General features: G+C 45.0%; 1 protein-coding gene across 2 annotated transcripts in view; it reads left to right on the top strand.

The window, feature by feature from the left end:
• The first annotated feature begins 2,336 nt into the window (after nt 1-2,336).
• Nucleotides 2,337-23,356, top strand: part of TTC39B (tetratricopeptide repeat domain 39B) — a 150,122-nt gene continuing 129,102 nt past the window's right edge. The window contains exon 1 of one of the 2 annotated variants that reach the window (XM_033237394.1): nt 2,337-2,607. In XM_033237394.1, the coding sequence (XP_033093285.1) occupies nt 2,368-2,607 (240 nt within the window). In that variant the 5' untranslated portion in view covers nt 2,337-2,367. The remainder of the gene's footprint in view (nt 2,608-23,356) is intronic. The other variant, XM_033237396.1, reaches the window with a different exon arrangement.

Here is a 23,356-nt window from a genome sequence, read left to right as displayed (position 1 = left end):
CAGCTAATTTTTGTATTTTTAGTAGAGACGGGGTTTCACCATGTTGGTAAGGCTGGTCTCGATCTCCTGACCTCGTGATCCGCTTGCCTCGGCCTCTCAAAGTGTTGGGATTACAGGCATAAGTCACTGCGCCCGGAGCTTTTTTACTGAGTACCTGCACTGATGAATAAGATAGTGCCTACTTCTAAGCAATTTACAGATTCGTAGGAACCCGGCAGTCGGAGGTTGCAGTGATCCAAGATTGCGCCATTGCACTCCAGCCTGGGCGATGAGAGTGAAACTCTGTCTCTCAAAAAAAAAAAAAAAAGTATTATTATTTATAAATGGGGTCTTGCTATGTTGCTATGTTGCTCAGGCTAGTCTTGAACTCCCAGATTCAAGCTAGCCTCCTTTCTCAGTCTCCCAGTACTGTAATCCCATACAGGTGTGAGCCACCACACCTAGCCTGTGTCAACTAGTTTTTTAAAACCAGTTTTACTAAAATATAATTTACATAATCACAAGTTTCACCCATTGTAAGTATACAATTCAAGGATTTTTAGACAATTCAGAGAGCTAAGCAACCATCACATGATCTAACCCATTTTTTCAATGTTTCTGATGTAGAAACCATTTTATTATTCTAGTATAAAAGTACATGCCAAGCCATTAAAATTGTACAGCAAGTATTAAGGATGCAAAGTGACTCACTGAAAATGTATGTAATGGACTTGTACAGGCAACTGCTTTACTGACACAGAAAGAAAGAGAAGGAGGGTGACTAGAGCCAGTACAGTACAAAGCAATGGTTATCAGTTAGGCCCTAGAGTCAGACTACTGGGGTTCAGATTCTGGCATCCCTACTTACTTAACTGCTGTCTGGCCTCAGGTATATTATTTGAACTCTCTGAGCCTCAGTTTACTCATCTGAAAGAGAAAAGCGGCCTACTTTATGGTGTTATGAAGAATAAATGAAATACTATATGCAAGAGGTTCAGTAGAGTCCTGGCACATAGTAAGGACTCAATAACTATTAGCTGTTTTTACAGTTATCACTGGATGACTATTAAATAGCCTTTCATGAGCCAGACATGAAAGACCACATGCCCTAATTAAATTTGTATGAAATTCTAGAAAAGGCAAATCAATGTTGATAGCAGATCAGTGACTGACAGAGGCTACGGAGTGGAGGTAGGAAGTTGACAGCAAGGGTCACAGAAAACTTTTCAGGATGTTCTTTTTTTTTTTTTGAGACAGAGTCTCGCTCTGTCGCCCAGGCTGGGGTGCAGTGGCCGGATCTCAGCTCACTGCAAGCTCCGCCTCCTGGGTTCACGCCATTCTCCTGCCTCAGCCTCCCGAGTAGCTGGGACTACAGGCGCCCGCCACCTCGCCCGGCTAGTTTTTGTATTTTTAGTAGAGACGGGGTTTCACCGTGTTAGCCAGGATGGTCTCGATCTCCTGACCTCGTGATCCGCCCGTCTCGGCCTCCCAAAGTGCTGGGATTACAGGCTTGAGCCACCGCGCTCGGCCTTCAGGATGTTCTACATTATGATTGGGATGTTTTGTAAACACTTGTCATTGAATTACACATTTAACTTGGTGCATTTTTCTGTATGTAAAGTAAATCTGACCTCTCTCTCCCAAACTCTTAAAGATCTAGCTTTTAATTTTCCAGTTATTTCACATGTCAGAAGCAAGGTTCAATTTTTAAACTCAGCCAACAAATATGTTGAGCACCTACTACGTGGAAGACACTGTTCTAGGTGTTGGGGATACAGTCTTGAAGAGCACAGATAGCATTATTCTACCTTCATGGAGTTTATAGTTCAAGCACGAATTACACAACTATGTTTGGAGTTACAAAATACAGGATGCTATGGAGAGAATACACGGTCCGGGTAGAGGGAGGTAGAGGAATTCCAAGATATATAAATCTCTGTCCCGCGTTTTTTAAATTTTTTGAACACAGAAGCAAACAGAGTCCTTCCACCTACTGTACAGGCGGGTGGTGTGTCAGAAGCCTCTCGGGGACCAGTGACCGTGACCCAAGGCTGCCCTCAGGCCACACCATCTGCGAGATGCGGTGGCCACCTGGAGAGGAAAAAGGACTGGAACCGGACCAAGGGCCAGGTGGATGCTTCCACGGACCCCAGGTGGGGCGCTGCTTTGACCTTGGCTTCGTCATCTCCGCGCTCTCTAGCTTCTTTCCAGGTGTGCCCAGCCACCTCAGAGCACAAGCCGCAGGTAACCCTTGGGAAACCCTCCCGGAGGGCGTGCCAGACCGGGAAACTTTATCTGGGAGGTGACTCCGCCCACGTGGGCGGGCGGGGCGAGCCTGCGGGGGGCCGGGCAAGTGGCCCGGCCAGCGGCGCGGCGTCCAGGGAGGAAATGGATGCGGTGTGGGCCTGCCGGCTCCGGGGGCGGGGAAATCGAGTAGCTGCACTCAGGCCCCGCCCGAGACCGGGAGGGAGGGCCGGGCCGTCCCCTTTCTCCCTCCCTTGCGCTGGGCTGAGCCCAGAGCCGAGAGCAGGAGTCGGCTCTGAGCTCCCTGCTTGGTTTTCGGGTGGCAGCAGCCGGAGGAGGAACATGGCGCTCGTAGGCAGCCGAGCGGAGCTGGAAGCGGACGAGGTACGAGCCGTTGGGGATTGCGGGCCCGGCCCCTGAAACCCTGGACAGGAGTCCGGGAGAGAAGAGTGAGCCCCACTGGGACGGCCGAGGCCCCGCCCCCTTGGTCCCCTTTCTGGGGCGGGCGGGCTCCGGGTGGGGGCGCCCGGCCTTGGTAGGTCTGTCCCGGCTGGAGCTAGGAGGGTCCCTGCGCCGCGCCGAGCAGACGCACTGCCGAGGTTCGGGGCGCCGGCCGTTGGGTCGTGAGGATGGAGGACCCACCTCCTGCCGGCACTTGGATGGGCGTGAGGGCGCGGGAGCGTAGGACCTGCAGCTCTGAGTTGTTCCGAGCCGGCCCAGCGACGCCTGAGCTTTACTTAGTCTGACCCTGAAGTCCTGGCACTGGCCCTCTAGCTGTTCGTGGAATCATCCCTCGACCTGGGAATCTCACTTTCTATGGAAGTTTCCTGGTGGCAGAACGGAAAGGCTTACGATTGATGAAAAGAGGGGGCAGCCGGAGGAAGAATGAGTAGAGGGGTACCTGCCGTGACAGCAGGGCAGGGCTGCCAGGGGCTGGGGCTGGAGGGCCGGAGCCGCAGCCCAGGCTGTGGTGCTTCTGTCTCGCTCCACCGTTCCCGGACATTTCCCGTAGCAGGTCCTCAGAGTCGGTGGTGGCCGGAGGGAAACCGCTTTGAGAACCGGCTCCGGCCCCCTTTGGTTTTAACTGTGAGTAATTAGCCACTTCCTCCAGTCGTGGCGCATCCGGGCCTGAGCACCCCGGGGTTAGCGCGCCAGACCTGTTGATTTATTGACTGTTCCTTTCAGCACCTGGCAACTCCAGAGACAGCGCTCTCCCTGCTCTTGAAGTTGAGACCGAGGCTCCAGCAGCAGCCAGCACCCACAGTTACTGTTGCTGCCATCTTACCTGACTTGAATTGTACGAGTCGCTGCCTTTAGAAGGCTTTGGTTTCAAATGATGCAATAGTGGATGATCTGGAGGAGGCGGTTAAGATTCCCGTCCATCTCTTTAATGCCAGGAATCTCCTGACAAGGAATACTATACTTGAAATGTGGGCCTTAAAATAAACAAACAAACAAAAAAACTGAACTACAGCTCCTTTACATGACAGAGAGACAAGAGAGCAAGCCGGGCTGTCCAAACCCTTGCTTACAGCCTGTCCCTTGCATTGAGGGTCCCAAGACTGTAGAGTGAAATATTTGAATCCCGATCTGTTTGTGGGAGATTTGCTGTGCTTAGGGCCATGTAATCTCTAGATCAGTGCATTGTTGAGCAGTGCTATTATTAATTAACACTGGGATAATAGGTGTAAACTGGGACTGTTTCGGACATACTTTGACAAATGGTCATCCCAGCTATGCTCACTGCCTACTAGATGAACGGCTGGGTTGAGATGCATTAGCCGGTGGGGAGGGAAGTTAGGTTTCTGTGAGTGAAACTCTGTGGAAGTTTCAGAGTAGCAGAGAGCCTAGCACACAGATACTTGGTAAATAAATATTTGTTGAATGAATGAAAGACTTCAGAAAAGATGTTGCTTAATAACATCTCAGTTTTTGCAATATCATTCATTTATTTTTCTTCATTCATTATTAGGCTTCTGTTACATGGTAGGTACTGTACTAGTCCTAGTTGATGAGCAAAATACAAATAGAATTCTTTGTTCATGTCAAATGTACTTTTGTCCCTCACAGTGTACCACTTCCATTGCTATAAACTGAGCAAGCATTTATTGAGTATTTACTTTGTGCTCAAACTTGGTAGGTGCCTTAAAGAAGACATAGTTTTGCCTCTTTACGGTTCTCAGTCTGATTAGGAAGATATGACCTGTGTACAAGAACTCTAAAAAGGAGCTTTAGTAAGTGTAAGCAAGTAAGAAGTAGTATGTTGTAGACTGGATACCCTTGTCTTATTTGTAGAAAGTCGCTTACTGTAAATGGGCTTGAAGAACTCTAACCTCAAGTTCATAAGACCCTGTTCTTCAATTTTACTGGGTGTGTAAATGGATTATTTCAGCTAGGAAGCTTTTCACGTATTTAAGAAGAGTCTGATAGTCTCTGTGGCCATATTTGATATTGAGAGTTTTATGGCCATTATTTGATATTCTGGGGCAGTTAAGAGGGACAAAGTACTTTGGGAGACCGAGGCGGGCGGATCATGAGTTCAGGAGATTGAGACCATCCTGGCTAACACGATGAAACCCCGTCTCTACTAAAAATACAAAAAAATTAGCTGGGCATGGTGGCTGGCACCTGTAGTCCCAGCTACTCGGGAGGCTGAGGCAGGAGAATGGCGTGAACCCGGGAGGCGGAGCTTGCGGTGAGCCAAGATTGTGCCACTGCGCTCCAGCCTGGGTGACAGTGCAAGACTCCGTCTCAAAAAAAAAAAAAAGGGGCAAAGTGATATAGTTGGAAAAGTACCAGGCTAGGTTTTAGGTAACCTGGTTCTTCCCTTTGTTCATCACTTATGTGTGTAAACAGCTGACTAGGTGCCAAGCCCTATAATAGCCTGGAGGTACAACAGTGAACAAGACAGACAAGGTCCTTCCCATGACTGTTGACCTTGATTGATCATGTCTGTCAACCTCAGAGGGCTCTTTCAGTTTCCTTATCTCCTTATCTGAAGAAGGAGGCGCTGGATTAGCCCTCAGTGTTCTTCTAGCTCTAAAGATCTGGGCTTTTCTTGAGATGGGGGGAGGGGGATGAGGGGGAGGTTGGGGCAGAGGAAGTTTCTTTTGGGAGAAGGGCTAATTATATGGAAATCTTTTTCTTTAGAAGTACCCAATGAATGAATGATGATGGTAGAGAAGCTCTCATGGTAGCTGTGGGATGGAGGTTTTCTTGGGTAAACTGATTTTTAAATTTGTGTTTTTTAGGTGCTAGTATGATAAATTCGGGAGCATAGAAGTTAGGACTTGCATCCTCATTGGAGGCAAAAACTGGTTACTGGGGAGCACAAGCATCTTAGATATTAGGATGGTGTGTGGCTCTTTAAAGCTCAATCAGCAAAAGCTTATTTCTTAATGTTTGAATTTCTCTCATTGGGTTTTCTTGCGTATTACACTAGCAACATTGATAATGAGTTCATGGAAGATGTACAGAATATATTCAAGGTCAATCCAACAAATTTATAATATAGAGATGGCTGTGATTGGAGGACTTTCTCTCTTGTCAGTTGCTTGATCTTGAAGTCATCTTGGTTGGTTACCTTCACATACTTATGGGCTACCTAATTGGGTGCCTTGTGACTTGCTTATATTTGGCCCTCAAATATAAGGATTTGAGAATTGAATGAAAATCATTTATGTTTTATTATTTAATTCAATTAAGGTTATTCAACTCACCAATAATGAATATCTAGCAGCTAATTAAGTTAAAAATTTTCTCATATGAGGCCTGGCGCAGTGGCTCATGCCTGTAATCCCAGCACTTTGGGAGGCCGAGGTGGGTGTGTCACCTGAGGTCAGGAGTTCAAGACCAGCCTGGCCAACATGGTGAAACCCCATCTCTACTAAAAATAACAAAATATTAGCTGGGTTTGGTGGCGGGTGCTTGTAATCTCAGCTACTTGGGAGGCTGAGGAAGGAGAATCGCTTGAACCCAAGAGGCAGAGGTTGCATGAGCCGAGATCGCGCCATTGTACTACAGCGGGGGCAAGAAGAGTGAAACTCTGTCTCAGAAAAAAAAAAAAAATTTTTTCTCATATGAAATAAAAGTTTACTAAAAATCACTTTTCAGCCCGTGTAACACCGTGAGACCCTGTCTCTACAAAAATAAAAATATGAATAGTTAGCTGGGCATGGTGGTGCCTGCCTGTAGTCCCAAGTTATTCTGGAGGCTGAGGTGGGAGGATCACTTGAGTCCAGGAGGTTGAGGCTTCAGTGAGCTCTGATCATGCCACTGCACTGCAGCCTGGGTGACAGACCCTGTTTCCAAAGAAAACAAGAAAAATCATTTTTCAGAAAATAATTTTTTCAGTAGTTTTACTTTTGCTGGAAAATAACAGTTTTGAATGTTTTTTGAAAAGTTGATTACATTGCTATTATGTAGTTATAGAAATTGGTAATTTGCATATATAATTTGATGCATTATATTTAACATTATATTAAAAGTCACTTAGTAAATACAGTTATAAGGTTAAATGTTCATAGCTTTCTTTTTTCTTTTTTTGAGACAGAGTCTTACTCTGTTGCCCAGGCTGGAGTGCAGTGGTGCGATCTCGGCTCACTGCAACCTCCGCCTCCCAGGTTGAAGCAATTCTCCTGTCTCAGCCTCCCGAGTAGCTGGGATTACAGGCGCATGCCACCATGTCCAGGTAATTTTTGTATTTTTAGTAGAGATGGGGTTTCCCCATGTTGGCCAGGATGGTCTCGATCTCTTGACCTCATGATCTGGCTGCCTTGGCCTCCCAAAGTGCTGGGATTACAGGCATGAGCCACTGCACCCGGCCAAATGTTCATAGCTTTTTAAACTTTTTTTTTTTTTTTTATGGTGGGGGATGGAGTTTTGCTTTTGTCATCTCGGCTCACTGCAGTCTCCGCCTCCTGGGTTCCAGCAATTCTCCAGCCTCTGCCTCCCGTGTAGCTGGGATTACAGGCATGTACCACCACGCTTATCCCATTTTTTTTATTTTTAGTAGAGACGAGGTTTCTCCATGTGGGTCAGGCTGGTCTCAAACTCCTGACCTCAGGTGATCCCTCCTCCTGGGCCTTCCAAAGTACTGGGATTATACACGTGCGCCACTGCTCCCAGCTGAGATTTCTTCTTTCTTTCCACCAATGTTCATTGAACCCCTGTCAGGTGCTAACAGTCTTTAAATGCTGGATATACACACTAAAACCAGACAGTTATTACCCTTGAGGAGCACAACGTCAAGCAAAACACTGAACGCAAGTCACAGTACTATTTCTGTCTTTGGGTGAAGGTAGGTTTTAGGTCGGAAGGTCATATAATTTATCATTGAAAGCAGGGCACTCTGAGTAAATGTGTGCTTTCAGTAATTGCACTAAGACAACAGGTACAAACAGGGATGACTGGCTTCCCTTATTTAGGGGCCAGCAAAGACTTGAAAGGAGAGATGGTATTTGAACTAGGTTTCAAAGGGCAAGCAGGATTGTGTTGGGCCCCCCAGTGGGAAGGCCTTGGGGGAAGATGGGCGGGAATAAGAGAGCACTTGGTCCAGTGGGAAGGAGAGTGTCGAGGGCAGAAACCAAGAAGGCTAGGTTGGATTGTGAGTCATTGTGTCCTGAGTGTCACGCTAAGGAGTTTGGGTTGTATCTCCTAAAAAATGGGAATGTGGAAGGTTTTTTAAAAATTTTTTTTATTTTTTTGAGACGGAGTTTTACTCTTTCGCCCAGGCTGGAGTGAAGTGAGATCTCGGCTCACTGCAACCTCTGTCCCCATGGCCCAGGTTCAACCGATTCTTCCACCTCAGCCTCCCGAGTAGCTGGGATTACAGGCGCCCGCTACCACGCCCAGCTAATTTTTGTATTTTTAGTAGAGATGGGGTTTCGCCATGTTGGCCAGGCTGCTCTCAAACTCCTGACCTCAGCGTGATCCACCTGCCTTGGCCTCCCAAAGTGCTGGGATTACAGGCGTGAACCACTGCAACCGGCCACATGGAAGGTTTTTGACGAGGCAATTGTGGTAAGATTGCTGATTTTAGGAAGATAAATCTGGTGAAGTGGATGTAGCCAGGATGTGGAGGTAGCAGGAGGACAAAAGGCTGTTCCAACAGTGAGTGTGGAAGATGATGAGTAAGGAAGTAGAGTAGACGCTGTGGCACTGGACAGAAGAGGCCAGAGTTGAAGGATTTCTCAAAACATGAAAGAGGACTTGACTTGGTGGCCTGTCCCCCAGTTTGATGGTCAGTGGTGCAGTGAGGGAGGAGCCATTGAGTAATAATTCTGGGTTCCTTGTGTGGCTGGGTGGGGGTGCTGTCGCCTAAGGAGGAGGAGTAGAGTTCGTTCCTATCTCCTTTCAGGTGGGTAGAAGATGGGGAAGGACAACAAGCAGATGAAACTAATCCCTATGGCTCACTGAATTTTTCTGATTGCGGAACGTGGGCCATTTGTTAATGAGGGTAAGCATTTGGGCAGAGTTAAGAAAGAGTGTTTGTAAATTAGTAATGCTGGTTAGTGGAAGGAAGCAGCATCACTTGATCGTCAGTCCCAACTCCAGCTCAGGTTAACAAACAGACGTTTTCCTGAAGTGTTTCCTGACATGTTCAATCTTGAGTCTCTTTTGAAACGCTGTTTTTTGACAGCTGTTTTTCTAGTGCAACTTTTCCTAATTTTCTCCTGTCCCCCCTCTTTACCTGGATACCCACTTCCTTCGCTTCAAGTCTGGGTAACACATATGCTTCTGCAGGCTAGTATCAGTTCTTCCTGTGCTAGCTGCTTGCCTTCTTATCTCAGTTCGCTGCCCATGGGAGCTGTTACTAATCATCCAGTGTGAATCTGATACTGTGAATTCAATGAGGCTCAGAGTTTCCATCTAGCCATCTGTTGACAGCCCACCAATCTCCAGTCTTGGGTGCCCCAGTAGCATCTCAGGTAGAGTCTCCTGAAGTTACTTTGTATTCACTACCCAAAGATAAGTACCTGAGGACTCCTGTGGGTGCTTTTGAGGCTTCCTGAGGGGAGAGATTTTCCTTTTTCCAGCCTCCTGTTGGCCCCCACCTTAGTCAGCACTCTCCTCTTCTCCCCCTGTACTTCGTGGATCTGTGCTCCCTCCTGATGCACCAAGTCCATTTATACCCAGAGCCACCATGGCCAGCTGCCATATTGGTGATGTCATCACACCTCTCTAAAGGGACTCCTGAAGTGGGGAGTGCCTGGCAGTTCCTAATCCCATCGTGCATCTTAAGCTCTTTATTTAAAGACTAGGTGTGTAGTAAAGCTTTTTGCTGTGATCTGTGGACATGTCCCCTTAGTATTGCTGATATTATGCTATCATATTCATAGGGTCCACATATTTTAAAATATTTTGGTGAAATGATACACTGTATGTTTGTTGGATCTGAAGGTAACTAGTGAGTGACAATTTTTCAGTCTGACTTAATGTGTTGAGTATTGTGTTAGGTGCTGGAGAAGCAAATGCAGCTCCTGCCCCAGGTTATGGTCTAGTGGAGAGTGGGGCATGTGTGTGCTGAGAATCACCTGGTGGAGGAGGGATGCCAGGGTACTTTGGGAGCACAGAGGAGGGCACCTCACCTGGGACAGAGGGTAGTCAGGAATGCTTTCCTGGAGGAGGAAACCTCTTTTGAATGTCATTTCTTAGACATTCTGAGTCATGAAGAATGTGTAGGGGTTAGCCATGGAGAAGTGATGTGGGGAAAGGGAGCTCTTGAAGTGTCTTCCAGGAGAGGGAATAGTGGGATAAGTTGCAGAGGTGAGGAAGAGCCTGTGGTGCTCTGGACAGGTGGAGTGTCAGGAAACAAGGCTGGAGGGGTACTTTGTTAGAGTTCTCCAGAGAAATGGAGATAAATTACCCAGTCTTGGGTATTTGTTCATAGCAGTATGAAAATGGACTTATAAAATTATGGAGCCTGAGAAGCCCTACCATATGCTGTCTGCAAGCTGGAGAGCTAGCTGCAGAGGCTGGTAGTGTGGCTCAGTCCAAGCCCAGAGGCCTCAAAACATGGAAGCTGATGGTATAACTCAGTCTGAGGATGAAGGCTTGAGAACCTGGAGGACTGCAGATGCAAGTTTTGGAGACCGAATGCTGGAGACCCTTCAATTCTAATGTCCAAGAGAAGGAGCAAAAGTACTTCCCAGCTCCAGAAGAGGGAACAAGCAAATTCGACTTTCCTTTGTTTTCTTGTTCTAGCTGGGTCCTCAGCTGAGTGGATGGTGCCCAATACTTTGGGTCAGGGTAGGTCTTGCTTACTCTGTTCATGGATTCAAATGCCAGTCTCTTCTGGAAACACTCTCCCAGACATACCCAGAAATAAAAACTTTACCTGTTCTCTCTATCTGGTTATCCCTTAATCCAGTCAACTTGACACCTAAAATTAACTATCACAGGTAAGAAGGGCCGTTCAGAGACTTTCGTGTCAGATTGTGGAGATCATGGTGTGTGTCTGCGGGTTTCAGTGAGGAGTGGTGGGGAGTGAGCAGTACTTTAGGTGGCTCCCTGGCAAGGCGTGGAGGCTTATTGGAGGTAGACAAGCACAGGGTGGTGGAGGCTGGCGTTTTGTCTGTTGAATGACTATTGGGACTCACTGAAGGCCCAAGGATACTTAAGTATTAAGGTAACATGATGGGTAAGATATGGTTTGGACCTCTCTGAAAAAGACAATCAGAAATGTGGACATAGACAGCTGTAACCTGGAGTGCAGGGCAGAGTCTAGAGAGGGTTCAAGTGGCCTGTGCTCCAAGGAGAAGAGGAGAAGAGGAGAAGAGGGCTCTCACAGGGCGGTCAACCTGGACATTCTCCTGCCTGCTGCCCACCCCACCTGCTGACTTCTTTCCAGACCAAGTGTTTACTGACTAGCTGTGTGACTTAGAGCAAGTCCCTTAACGTTCTTGAGCCTTGTTTTCCTCATAGGCAACACGAAGGAGTTGAAACTGATGATCTGTCTGTAAAAGTTCCTTTGAGTTTTTGACAGGTGTCTTCTACAAGGTGACATTCGTCCTGGGCTTCATGAGGTGGAATTTCAGCAGGCAGCAAGGGAGCAGATCACCCCTCATTCCTTCAGGCAGAGGGAACGGCAGGGGACCTGCGCTCCTCAGGCGTGGTGAAGTAGGATGGAGGCCATGTGGTTGGAGCACAGTTTATGCCCACTTTAAGTGATTAAGGCGGGAGAGCTGCTGTGAGTGTGTTCCAGCCAGATCGATCAGAATCTGGCCTTGAATGCTTAGCTACGGAGTTTGGCTTTTCTTTTTTCTTTTTTTTTTCCTTAAAGAGACAGAGTCTCTCTCTGTCACGCAGGCTAGATTAGAGTGGTGTGATCATGGCTTACTGCAGACTTGACGCCCTGGGCTCAAGGGATCTCTTGCCTTAATGCCCTGCCCTCCTCACCTACTCCCTCCTCCCCCAGGAGCTGGGACTACAGCACATAACACCATGCCCAACCAGTGTTTTTCCATAGAGATGGGATCTCGCTGTGTTCCCCAAGCTGATCTAAATCCCGTGGGCTCACGTGATTCCCCAGCCTTGGCCTCCCAAAGTGCTGAGACTACAGGTATGAACCACCATGCCTGGCCCTGCCTTTTAAAAAAATTAGCTTTTGGCCAGGCGCAGTGGCTCATGCCTGCAATCCCAGCACTTTGGGAGGCCGAGGCGGGGGGGTATCACCTGAGATCAGAAGTTTGAGACCAGCCTGGCCAACATGGTGAAACCTAGTCTCTACTAAAAATACAAAAATGTGCTGGGCATGGTGGCACATGCCTGTAATCCCAGCTACTCAGGAGGCTGAGGTAGGAGAATTGCTTGAACCTGGGAGGCAGAGAGTGCAGTGAGTCGAGGTTGAGCCATTGCACTCCAGCCTAGGCAAAAAGAGTGAAATTCCTTCTCAAAAAAAAAAAAAAAATTGCTTTGGCAGTGGAGACACACATGCACCCTTCTATATTTGGGGAATATTTTTGCTTTTCTTCTTTTTTTGGGGTAAAGGAAGCAACAATAATGATTTCCATTTGTTTGGTTTCACTTTCCCTTTCCCCACCCCATTTCTAAGGTAGAGTTTTAAACGGATGCCTATAAACTGAATTGCAATGGGTGGTTAAGGAGACAGACAAGGTCAGAGGCACTTGGGTAATTTCACAGGTTTATGTTTCATCACATAGACTTTTACCTTAGGACTAAGTTCTGAAATACGAAACCAACTTGACCCACGGTGCTGGTGTGGGCAGCAGGACCAGTCACAGCTTCTTTGAGGAAGTGCTTGGTCCTCCTTTTCTCCCTCCCTGCTTTCTCAGACCACTTTGACCTGGCATTCTGGACAACCATGAGTCACAGTCCTTCCACTCAGAACCAAAGGAAACAAACCTCAGATTCTCACATTGTTTTTCAGACCAAATGGAGTATGATCTTTTTGAGAGGAGGTGGACAAGACAAATGAGGACAGAGAGGGAGAGTCCTCCAGCGGGGGAAGTGAGGCCTGACTCCAAAATCCTCCCCCTGTTTGCAGAATCATCAGTTGAGGACTCATTGACCCAGACCAGGTCCTCGATGTGCAGAGCAGCACTGAGCTTCTGAGGGAGTGGCCAGCTGGGCTTAGATTCTGGCTTCCCATTTGCTCTCTGACTTTGAACATGTGATTGCACTTCTGACATTCTTCATTTATGAAGGATGAAGTCAGATTGTATTTTATAAAGCACCTGACACATAGAAGGTACTACTAAAATGCAAATTTACTTTCTGTTTATGCTTTTAAAGTATTGCTGCCACTGGTTCATTATCTATGGATTCAATGTAGAATCTGCAGCTAACATTTTGGTGTGTTAAAGTATATTTTAACCTTATTTTTGCAGTCAATTGAAAAGAGAATTCTACAGAAGAAACAGGAGGGAAGTGATTGGCCCAAAGTCACTCAGCTGGCTTAGGCAAGAATCAGGGTTAGAAACTAGGTTCCCTAACTCTAAACTCATTGCCCTTTCCACTAGGTCAGGCGGCCCCAAACATCTACAGTGGTACAGATGTGTGGCTTACACAGCCTAAATATTTATATGCCTTTTATGGAGGAAGTTTGCTGCGGACCCCTGTACTAGGTGGTCAGCAAACTTCTGACCTTCTAGGGGTGTTGTAAGTTTGTTTGTAATGTGTTGTAAGCCTTATGAATTAAATGTGCTTATTTCCTTCAGGTGCATGAAAGCGTTAAAAAATAGGAAAAATAGAAATTTACTTGACACATCCCATTAATTGGTTTGGTTGTAAGTTCTGGAGTCAGTTGGATGTGGGTTTGAATCCCTGCTCCTCCATGTATAACCTGGGATAAGTTACTCAATCTATCTATTCCATATTCACCAGAGAAATGGCAATAATATAACCTGTTGTGAGGGTTAAAGGAGGCCTATGCAGCACTTAGCATGGTGGACCCAAAAGTTGGCTTGTGGCATTGTCAAGGCTGCACTCTGTGGCTGCTCACAGGCATTGTGTAAATAAGGATTGGCCCAGCCAGGTTCTTGCAGAAAAACCTTCCTCTGTGATGGAGTCCTGTAGGATAAATAAGTCACCTTTCAGGCTAATACCCAGGACTCCAGCTGGGTAAATTCTTCGAGTTTACATCCTCCCACCTTTCCTTTCCTGAGTGGGAGGGGAAATCACTTCACACAAAAGAGAGTAGTAAACAGGGGCTCAAAGGGCCATCTGTTCCAGCTCTATCTAAAACTGAAAAGTGTTAATATTTGTCAGCAAGGGAGGTGATAGTGCCAGTAATATTTTGGAAACAGCATTTGGTCGCTGACACATAAATGGTGTTGTAACCTTTGTTTTTTCCAAGCATTTTGGTGAATGTCATAAAGTTCTTACAGGTTTTTCATGTAGTACCCAGATGTTGGTAGGAGACTATGGCCTGTAAAAGGTATGTTTGTGTTCAGTTGCTGAATATAAGAGGCTAAAAGGTAAAGGAAGTAAGAGTGTGCAAGCATTCCTGAGTCCTGAAGGGACTCTAGGGTACTTGCTGTGCCCTAAAGCAGTGTACTGTGCTAGACTGCTTTTTTTTTTTCCAGCTGCTAGCAGCTGACAATAGACTGCTCTTTCTGAAATGCAAGTCGATTTTCACCTTGCCTCTTAAAATCTGTCCACAGCTTCTCATTGCCTTTAAAGTAACATGCAAACACCTTAGCATGACATATGATAAAACAAAAACTTCAGCAGAATTAAATTTAAAGGAGTTTAACTGAGCAATGAAAAGATTCGTGAATCAATCAGCCTCTGGAGCCAGAGTAGGCTCGGAGACTGCAGTGCAGCCATGTGGTGGAAGAAGATTTATGGACAGAGAAAGGAAAGTGACGTGCAGAAAACGGAAGTGAGGTGCAGAATACAGCTGGATTGGTTACAGCCCAGAGTTCGCTTTATTTGAACACGGTTCCAACCGTTACCTACATTTGATGGGCCAAAACTCGGTGATTGGCACAAGGGTAGGTAAGGTCTGTTTACACCTCCACTTGTAGCTCACGATGTACCGAGAAACCTTTAGGCCAAACTTAAAATATGTTAGGAGGCAGCTTTAGGCTAAACTTGATGTAACACATGTAAGGCCTTTCTTACTATCTTGGTAAGTGGTTCTCATATTTTAGTGTGTGCAGGAATCACCTGGCTGGGGTACAGGCGGCCTGTTACAATGCATATCCCTGTGTCTCACTGCCAGTGATTCTTGCTCAGTAGGTCTGGGGTGGGTCCTAGGATCTCACATTCCTAACCTGGACTTTTAACATCGACCATTCTGATGTGCTTGTGGTTTCTTTTCTCATGCCCAGCTTCCCAAAAGGTGGTCATTTCTTCCCAACTTTTCCATACACTGTTCCCTCACCTGGACAATTCTTTTTAATCATTCAGTCCTCCTCAGGTACCACTCCATCTCCAGGTGCTCAGTAACTAGTCATGCGTCATTACATGAGGATGTGCTGTCTGAGAAATGTGTTGTGAGGCAATGTCGTCATTGTGCCAGCATCATAGTGTATTTACACAATCCTAGATGATGCAGCCTACTACACACCTAGGCTCTCAGGCATAGCCTATTGCTCCCAGGTTACAAGCCTGTACAATATGTTACTGTACTGAATACTGTAGGCCAGTATAACACAATGATATTTGTGTATCTAAACATAGAAAAATTACAGTAAAATGTGGTATACAATATAAAAAACAGTACACCTGCATAGGGCACTTAGCATGAATGGAGCTTGCAGGACTGGAATTTGCTCTGGGTGAGTCAGTGAGTGAGTGGTGAGTGAATGTGAAGTCCTAGGACGTTATTACACACTAGACTTTATGAACACTGTACACTTAGGCTGCAGCACATTTATATTTTTTAATAATAAACCTTTGATTAATGGAACTTTTTTGCTTTTTTTTTTTTTTTTTTTTTTTTGAGGCGGAGTCTCGCTCTGTCGCCCGGACTGGAGTGCAGTGGCCAGATCTCAGCTCACTGCAAGCTCCGCCTCCCGGGTTTACGCCATTCTCCTGCCTCAGCCTCCGGAGTAGCTGGGACTACAGGCGCCCGCCACCTCGCCCGGCTAGTTTTTTTGTATTTTTAGTAGAGACGGGGTTTCACCGTATTAGCCAGGATGGTCTCGATCTCCTGACCTCGTGATCCGCCTGTCTCGGCCTCCCAAAGTGCTGGGATTACAGGCTTGAGCCACCGCGCCCGGCCACTTTTTTGCTTTATAAACTTTAAAAATTTTTAAAACTTTTTGGCACTTTCACAGTAACACTTAGCTTAAAACACACACTGTACAGCTATACAAAATATTTTCTTTATATCCTTATTTAAACTTTTTTCTATTTTAAAAGTTTTTTACTTTTACTTTGTAAACTTTTTTTAAGAACTAAAATGTAAACACACACATTAGCCTAGGCCTACACAGGGTAAGGATCACCAATGTCACTGTCTTCAGGGGCAGTAACATGCCTGGAGTTGTCATCTCCTATGACAACAATGCTTTCTTCTGAAATACCTCCTGAAAGACCTGCCTGAGGCTGTTTTAGAGTTAACTCTTCTTTTTTTAATAGCTAGAAGGAGAACTGTACACTCTAAAATCATGATTAAAAATACAGTATAATACATAAACAAGTAACAGTTGTTTTTATTATTCTGTACTATACATAATCGTATGTGCTATACTTTTATATAACCGGCAGTGCAGTGGGTTTGTTTATACCAGCATCACCACAAACATGTAGCTAACTCATTGCACTATGTGTTATAATGGCTATGACTAGGCGATAAGAACTTTTCAGCTCCACTCCAATCTTATGGGACCACCATGGTGTATGTGGTCCATCACTGACCGTGTTGTAGTTGCACAGCTTTTGTCTGTATTTAGCATTCCTGGCTGCCTTGAGAAGAACTTTTCCTTCTTTGGCATACATCCTGTGGCATCCAACAGGAATGGGATGTGGGCATTAACTATGATTCTTTCCTGCTCTGTAAAATTCTAGCCTTATGAATGTACTTACAAAAAATAAACTTTATACATAATTGCTAATTAAGTTAATAGCTACAAATAAGGATTTAAAGTGTGCTAGGCACTGAGGCACCAGGCTGCACTCAGCAACTGTGAAGCAGGCATTAGAATCCCAATTTGATTGATTAGGAGACTGAAGCTCACAGAGAGGTTAAGTTACTTGATGAAAGGCACATTGCCAGCAAGTGGAAGAACTCTACCGTGTCTGCTGCCTTGCAAGCTTGCCCATGTTCTTTTCTCTTTCCTGCATGCCTTGCTAGGAACAGATACCACAAATCTGAAATTCAGGTGTGTCAGGAAAGAGGCTGATTTTTTTTTTTTTTAATTCTTTGTCCTACTTGAGACTTTGGATCCAGTGACAATCCCTTTTGTTCAGTTGGTAATGACTTAAAAGTGCAACCGTTTGTGCATCCTTCCAGCAGGAACCTAAACATGTTGAATAAATAGCAACTGTCTTAAGGAATGAATAGAAAATCAGGAAAAGTCATCATCCGTATGAACTCTACATATCATCTGCTTTCTTGCAAATTGTACTAATCCATTCTCATGCTGCTGATAAAGACATACCTGAGACTGGGCAATTTACAAAAGAAAGAGGTTTAATGGACTTACAGTTGCCCATGGCTGGGGAGGCCTCACAATCAGGGCAGAAGGCAAGGAGGAGCAAGTCACATCTTACGTGTATGGCAGCAGGCAAAGAGAGAGCTTGTGCAGGGAAACTCCCATTTTTAAAACCATCAGATCTCATGAGACTTATCCACCATCACGAGAATGCACAGGAAAGACTTTCCCCAGTGATTCAATTACCTCCCACTGGGTCCCTCCCACAACGCATGGGAATTGTGGGAGATACAATTCAAGATGAGATTTGGGTGGGGACAGAGCCAAACCATGTCACAAATGGAACAAATTATTCATGTGGGCAATGTGTTTCCACAAAAGATGGTGGCCCTTCTTCACCATAGAAAGCAACAAAGGAGTTCCTTTAATGCTGTCTAACAATGTGAGAATTTTATCCTCTCAGTCAGGAGGGAGACTTTACCTCCGTAATCCATTAGCATTATCTCAGTACACTTAAACACGCCCAGCTTTATTGAGGTGTGCTTTGCATTACTCCTTTTAAGTATAACCCAAAAAATGTCCAAGACAGATCTCAGTTTAGCGGTTTATTTTGCCAAGGTTGAGGATGTGCCTGGGAAGGAGACACAGTTACAGTAGGATCTGTGCTCTGTGCATTTTCCAAAGACAATTTTGAGGAGTTTAACATTTAAAGGGGAGAGTGGCAGAAGGGGAAAGGAGGAAGGAAAAAAAAAAGAGGTAAATAGGTAGTGAGGTAAGGGGTCACATTCTTGTGAGGCTTTGATTAGCGTTCACTGAATCCACATGTTACATGCTAAAGGAAGGAGTAGAGGAACAGCTAAAGGAAGGAGTAGAGGAACATTTTAAATGCATTCTGCATTTTAAATCTGCGTTTTATGTAAGACAAAGTAAACATATGCATTTGTCTCTGGGTGGGTGGTAGGACGATTTCTAGTCTTGTCTTTGTCCCATGCCTGTGAAGATAAGCTGTTAAGTTATATTTTCAGGGTGAGATTCAACAGAATTCTGTTTTATGGTAAAGGTTCTGGGGCCCATAAGGCATTTTCTGGTGAGCAATTTGCGAAGGATCCCACCTGGGGAGATAGGTGGCCTTCTATCATTGCAGCTATCTGTTTAGGAACAGAAAGGAGGCAGTTTTTGCGTGACTCAGTTGTCAAGCTTAAATTTTCCCTTTGGCATGATTAGTTTAGGTCCCGAGATTTTATTTTCCTTTAACGTAAGTGTTTAAGTCAGTGAATTTTTAGTAAATTTTCAGAGTTGCATAGCCATCACCACAATCCAATTTAAGAACATTTCTATCACGCTGTAAGGATTTCTGTAACCATTTTTTTCTCACTTTAGTACACTTGTAATTCTTAAAATAATTAAAAAATTAAAAATCACCAAGAGAAAGTAAAATTTCCCAGACAGAAATAAAAATGAGCAGTCATTATATATGATGAGGATAAAGCACAAGTGTTAGGTGTCACAAATCAAGACTGGGAGAGCATGGGTGCTTTTGGGTCAGTGTTTGGCTTTGACTGTCACACTGGACATCATCGGAGGGGTCAAGGGCTGTGTGAGTTACTCCTGCCCACATGAATAATTTGTTCCATTTGCAAGAAAGCAGATGATGTGTAGTACATAGGGATGATGACTTTTCCTGATTTTCTATTCATTCCTTAAGGCAGCTGCTGTTTATCCAACATGTTTAGGTTCCTGCTGGAAGGATGCACAAACAGTTGCATTTCTAAGCCATTGCCAGTTGAACAAAAGGGAATATCACTGGATCCAAAGTCTCAAGTAGGACAAAGAATAAAAAAAAACCAGCCTCTTTCCTGACACACCTGAATTTCAGATTTGTGGTATCTGTTCCTAGCAAGACATGGGAGAAAGGAAAGAATATAGGTAGGCTTGCAAGGTAGCAGAAATGTGGAGTTCTGCCACTTGCTGGCATTGTGCCTTTGAGCAAGTAACTTAACCTCTCTGTGAGCTTCAGTCTCCTGATCAATCAAATGGGGATTCTAATGTCTGCCTCACATAGTGGTTGTGTGCAGCTCTTTTACTTCAGTGTCTGGCACACTTTAAATACTTATTTGCATCCATTAATTTAATTGGCATTTGTGTATAAAGTTTACTTTTTGTAAGTACATTCATATGACTAGAGTTTTAGAGAGCAGGAAAGAACCATAATAAGATTATTTAAAATACTGCAACTAGCCATAATGAACATTTTGGTATTAAATATTCATTTACCTTTACTGATAGTAGTTTTATTTTTGTGAGGAAAGGTTTTGTTTTCATTTAAAAATACCAACACTGGTAAATGTCGTTTTGGAGGACTGGCTCAAGCCAGGTAACCAAGGGCAAGACACTTCAAGCCACAGTTTCCTCACTTATACAGTGGGGCTAAATGATATAATGTATGCAACTTGCTACCTGGGGTAGATAAGGAACATTCACAAAATAAGGATAATTATAGTTTAAAAGCATGTAATTAAGTGCTCCTAGAGGTCTGGGGTGTTCACATTTCTAACAACTTGCTTATTTAGTAATAATAGCCTATGAGAGTTCCCTGACTCCCCTCACAGGATGTGTGATTGGGTGTGGCTTGTATTTATGGGAGGGGGAGTACACAGACTGGCAGGTGCAAATGCTGGGGTAAGCGCCCCTGGGCTCCAGCCCCATGGCGGCGTCCAGGGGTGGGTGTGTGTGACTCCCAAAGCCCAAGTAGCAGGAGTTACAGTGCGCTTTTTAAGCCTTGCTGTCCATGGATGGCTTAAGTGTTAACCAGCTCAGTGTCCTCTCCAGCATCCAGGAAGAATCAGGTCACACATGGACTTGAAGGATGAATGCGGGGGCTTTATTGTGTGGTGGAGGTGGCTCTCAGTGGGATGAATGGGGAGGTGGAAGGGGGATGGAGTGGGAAGATGATCTTCCCCTGGAGTTTGGTTGTCCAGCAGCCGATCTCCTCTCTGACCATCCCCAACTGAACTCCTCTGGACGTTCAGACACTCCTCCTCTTCTCTTTGTCATGCCGTTCTGCCATTCTTCTGCTCTTCTGTTCATTTCCTTGTGGAGTTGGGGTTTTGGTGTTTATATGGGTACAGGATAGGGGATGTGGTGGACAAAAAGGCAAATTTTGGGTGCAAAAACAGGAATGCCTATTCTCGTTTAGGGCCGCGGGTTTCCAGGCCTGAGAATGGGGCCTTTGCCAGGGAACCACTCTCTTCTATCCAGTATTTCCCTGTCTCCTGTCCATATGATATGGATATATTGGTATTTCTCACAGCTTTGATAGAAAACATTGAGATTCTTGGTATCCTTTTTCATCTGGCAATCTATCAAAATGTAGTTTGATTTCACAAATGGTAGAAATGACTTTATTAAGGTAAGGGGTTTCACAAGCTTAATCGTATGGCTAATTATATTTGAAATTTAAAAAGTAAAGCTACTAGCTTAGAATCTTTTTTTATGTTTTTATTATTATTATTATTATTATTATTATTTGAGATGGAGTCTCACTGTCTCCCAGGCTGGAGTGCAGTGGCGCCATCTCAGGTCACTGCAAGCTCCGCCTCCGGGGTTCACACCATTCTCCTGCCTCAGCCTACCGAGTAGCTGGGAGTACAGGCACCCGCTACCACGCCTGGCTAATGTTTTGTATTTTTTAGTAGAGATGGGGTTTCACCGTGTTAGTCAGGATGATCTCAAGCTCCTGACCTCGTGATCCACCCGCCTTGGCCTCCCAAAGTGCTGGGTTTATAGGCATGAGCCACTGCACCCGGCCAGAAAGAATCATTTTGTTTCCCTAAAGGTTTTCTTGTCTTTACCTCCCTTTATAGTTTATGGCAGAGGAGCTTACATTTTAACTTAAATTAAGGTGCCTCTGTTTGATATATGCAAACCCAGTCCAAGAGGGTACTTTAGGTCTGTAAGCTTCAGGAAGCGGGTACCACATGGCAATAGATTAGGCTCTGACATTTTAAGACAGAGGGACTTGTGACATGCCTAATGAACTCTTGTCTCTTTGTTAAAGACCACAAAGCTTTCCATTTCAACTGTGGCAATTGGGGACAATCACCTCTTCCGTATTATTACGATTGACCTGTTCTGTTTTCTCTAGCCATTTCTCAGCTTTCTTAATTTTGGCAGTTCTTTATTTTCAGATTGACCATGCAGCTTTGTCAGATGTCACTGTAGATTTCTCTCCCTCTCCCTTAATGAGAAATGATCTTAAGAGATTGTGTTTTAGCCATCTACACTATTATTCTCATACAAATGCTGATGGCCCTTCGGGCTCCCCTCCAAGCATTTAGAGCAAAAAATAAACAGATCAGTTAAGATTTAGTAATGAAACTCAGCTTCAGACAATGGCAAATCAAGCAGACCCCAATATCCTCATTTTAATAAAGTCCATTTTGGAATAAACAAGAATTAGAAAAACAATTTAGTCTTTTTGTTTTTTGCTTTTTTTTTTTTTTTGAGACAGAGTCTCGCTCTGTCGCCCAGGCTGGAGTGCAGTGGCTGGATCTGCGCTCACTGCAAGCTCCGCCTCCCGGGTTTACGCCATTCTCCTGCCTCAGCCTCCCGAGTAGCTGGGACTACAGGCACCAGCCACCTCGCCCGGCTAGCTTTTTGTATTTTTTAGTAGAAACAGGGTTTCACCGTGTTAGCCAGGATGGTCTCGAACTCCTGACCTCGTGACCCGCCTGTCTTGGCCTCCCAAAGTGCTGGGATTACAGGCTTGAGCCACCGCGCCCGGCCAACAATTTAGTCTTATTGCTGAAGTTTAGCTATGTCTTAGCCTTGTAAGATTCCTTGACAAAACAATTCTCATAATAAGCTAGTTCTAGGTATTAGGGTTTTCTGAGAGGGGATAAATTGTGAGAAATTTAAAGTTCCTCAGGCCAAATTTGGGACAATTTGCACAACAAAATAATTAAGAACAGTAGAGTATTATGGGCCATAGAAAGTAATAGGAATTTTTTTTTTTTTTTGAGACAAAGTCTCGCTTTGTCACCCAGGCTTGAATGCAGTGGCACAATCTTGGGTCACTGCAACCTCTGCCTCCCGGGTTCACACGATTCTCCTGCCTGAGCCTCCTGAGTAGCTGGGATTGCAGGCACCCGCCACCACGCCCGACTAATTTTTTGTATTTTTAGTAGAGACAGGGTTTCACCATGTTGGCCAGGATGGTCTCGATCTCCTGACCTTGTGATCCGCCTGCCTCGGCCTCCCAAAGTGCTGGGATTATAGGCATGAGCCACCACGCCCGGCCAAAGTAATAGGAATTCTTGAGTGCATATGGATGATAAAGAAGTAACTAGATAGCTAAATGAGGGAGATGGAAGACTCTTGCTTTGGTAGAATGCCAGAGACAGATTGGCAGAAATGGAAGGAGTGCTGACATTGGAAGCTCAGTTTCGGCGGCGTTGTAAAGATTGAGTTAGGCAGCATCACCCTAGGTGCTAAATTTAGGGGTACTTTGGGTGAGGAGCATGATGTTTACCTGATCTTGCGCCATCTCACTGGAGACTCTTATTAATTTCAAGACAAGTATAGTAACTATGCAATGGAGAAATAGGACAACACCTTGACCAGGTGACCAAAATTAACATCACAGGTGGAAGCAGATGAACATCTGTGCCTCTGGATATAAATGCCCTTAGGAGGAAACTGTGTATTCCGTAGTAGTCGTCATCTAACTTGACTCTAATCACAAGGAAACAACAGAGAAACTTTAAATGAGGAACAGGAAGATACTACTTTTAAAAAGAGGAGGGCTGTGGTCTCCAAGACTGTTGATATCATACAACATAAGGGCTGTGAAAACGTTTCAGATGAAAGGAGGCTAAAGAGTTGTGACTGCCAGATGCAAAAGCTGAGCCGAGACTGATTCCTGTTCTGTAGGGGAGAAAATACTGTGAAGGACATTGCTGGGTCAGTTGACAAAATTGGACTGTGGGCAATAGTGTGAAGTAGTTTAATTTATGGAAGTAGAGAACTCCATTGTGACGATGTAAGAGGATATCCTTATTTTTAGG

This window comes from Trachypithecus francoisi, unplaced genomic scaffold, assembly GCF_009764315.1.
Source record: "Trachypithecus francoisi isolate TF-2019V2 unplaced genomic scaffold, Tfra_2.0 Lachesis_group16, whole genome shotgun sequence".
Taxonomy (NCBI): Eukaryota; Metazoa; Chordata; class Mammalia; order Primates; family Cercopithecidae; genus Trachypithecus; species Trachypithecus francoisi.
Note: the sequence above shows the minus strand (reverse complement) of the source record. Positions and strands in the feature narration are given on the sequence as shown.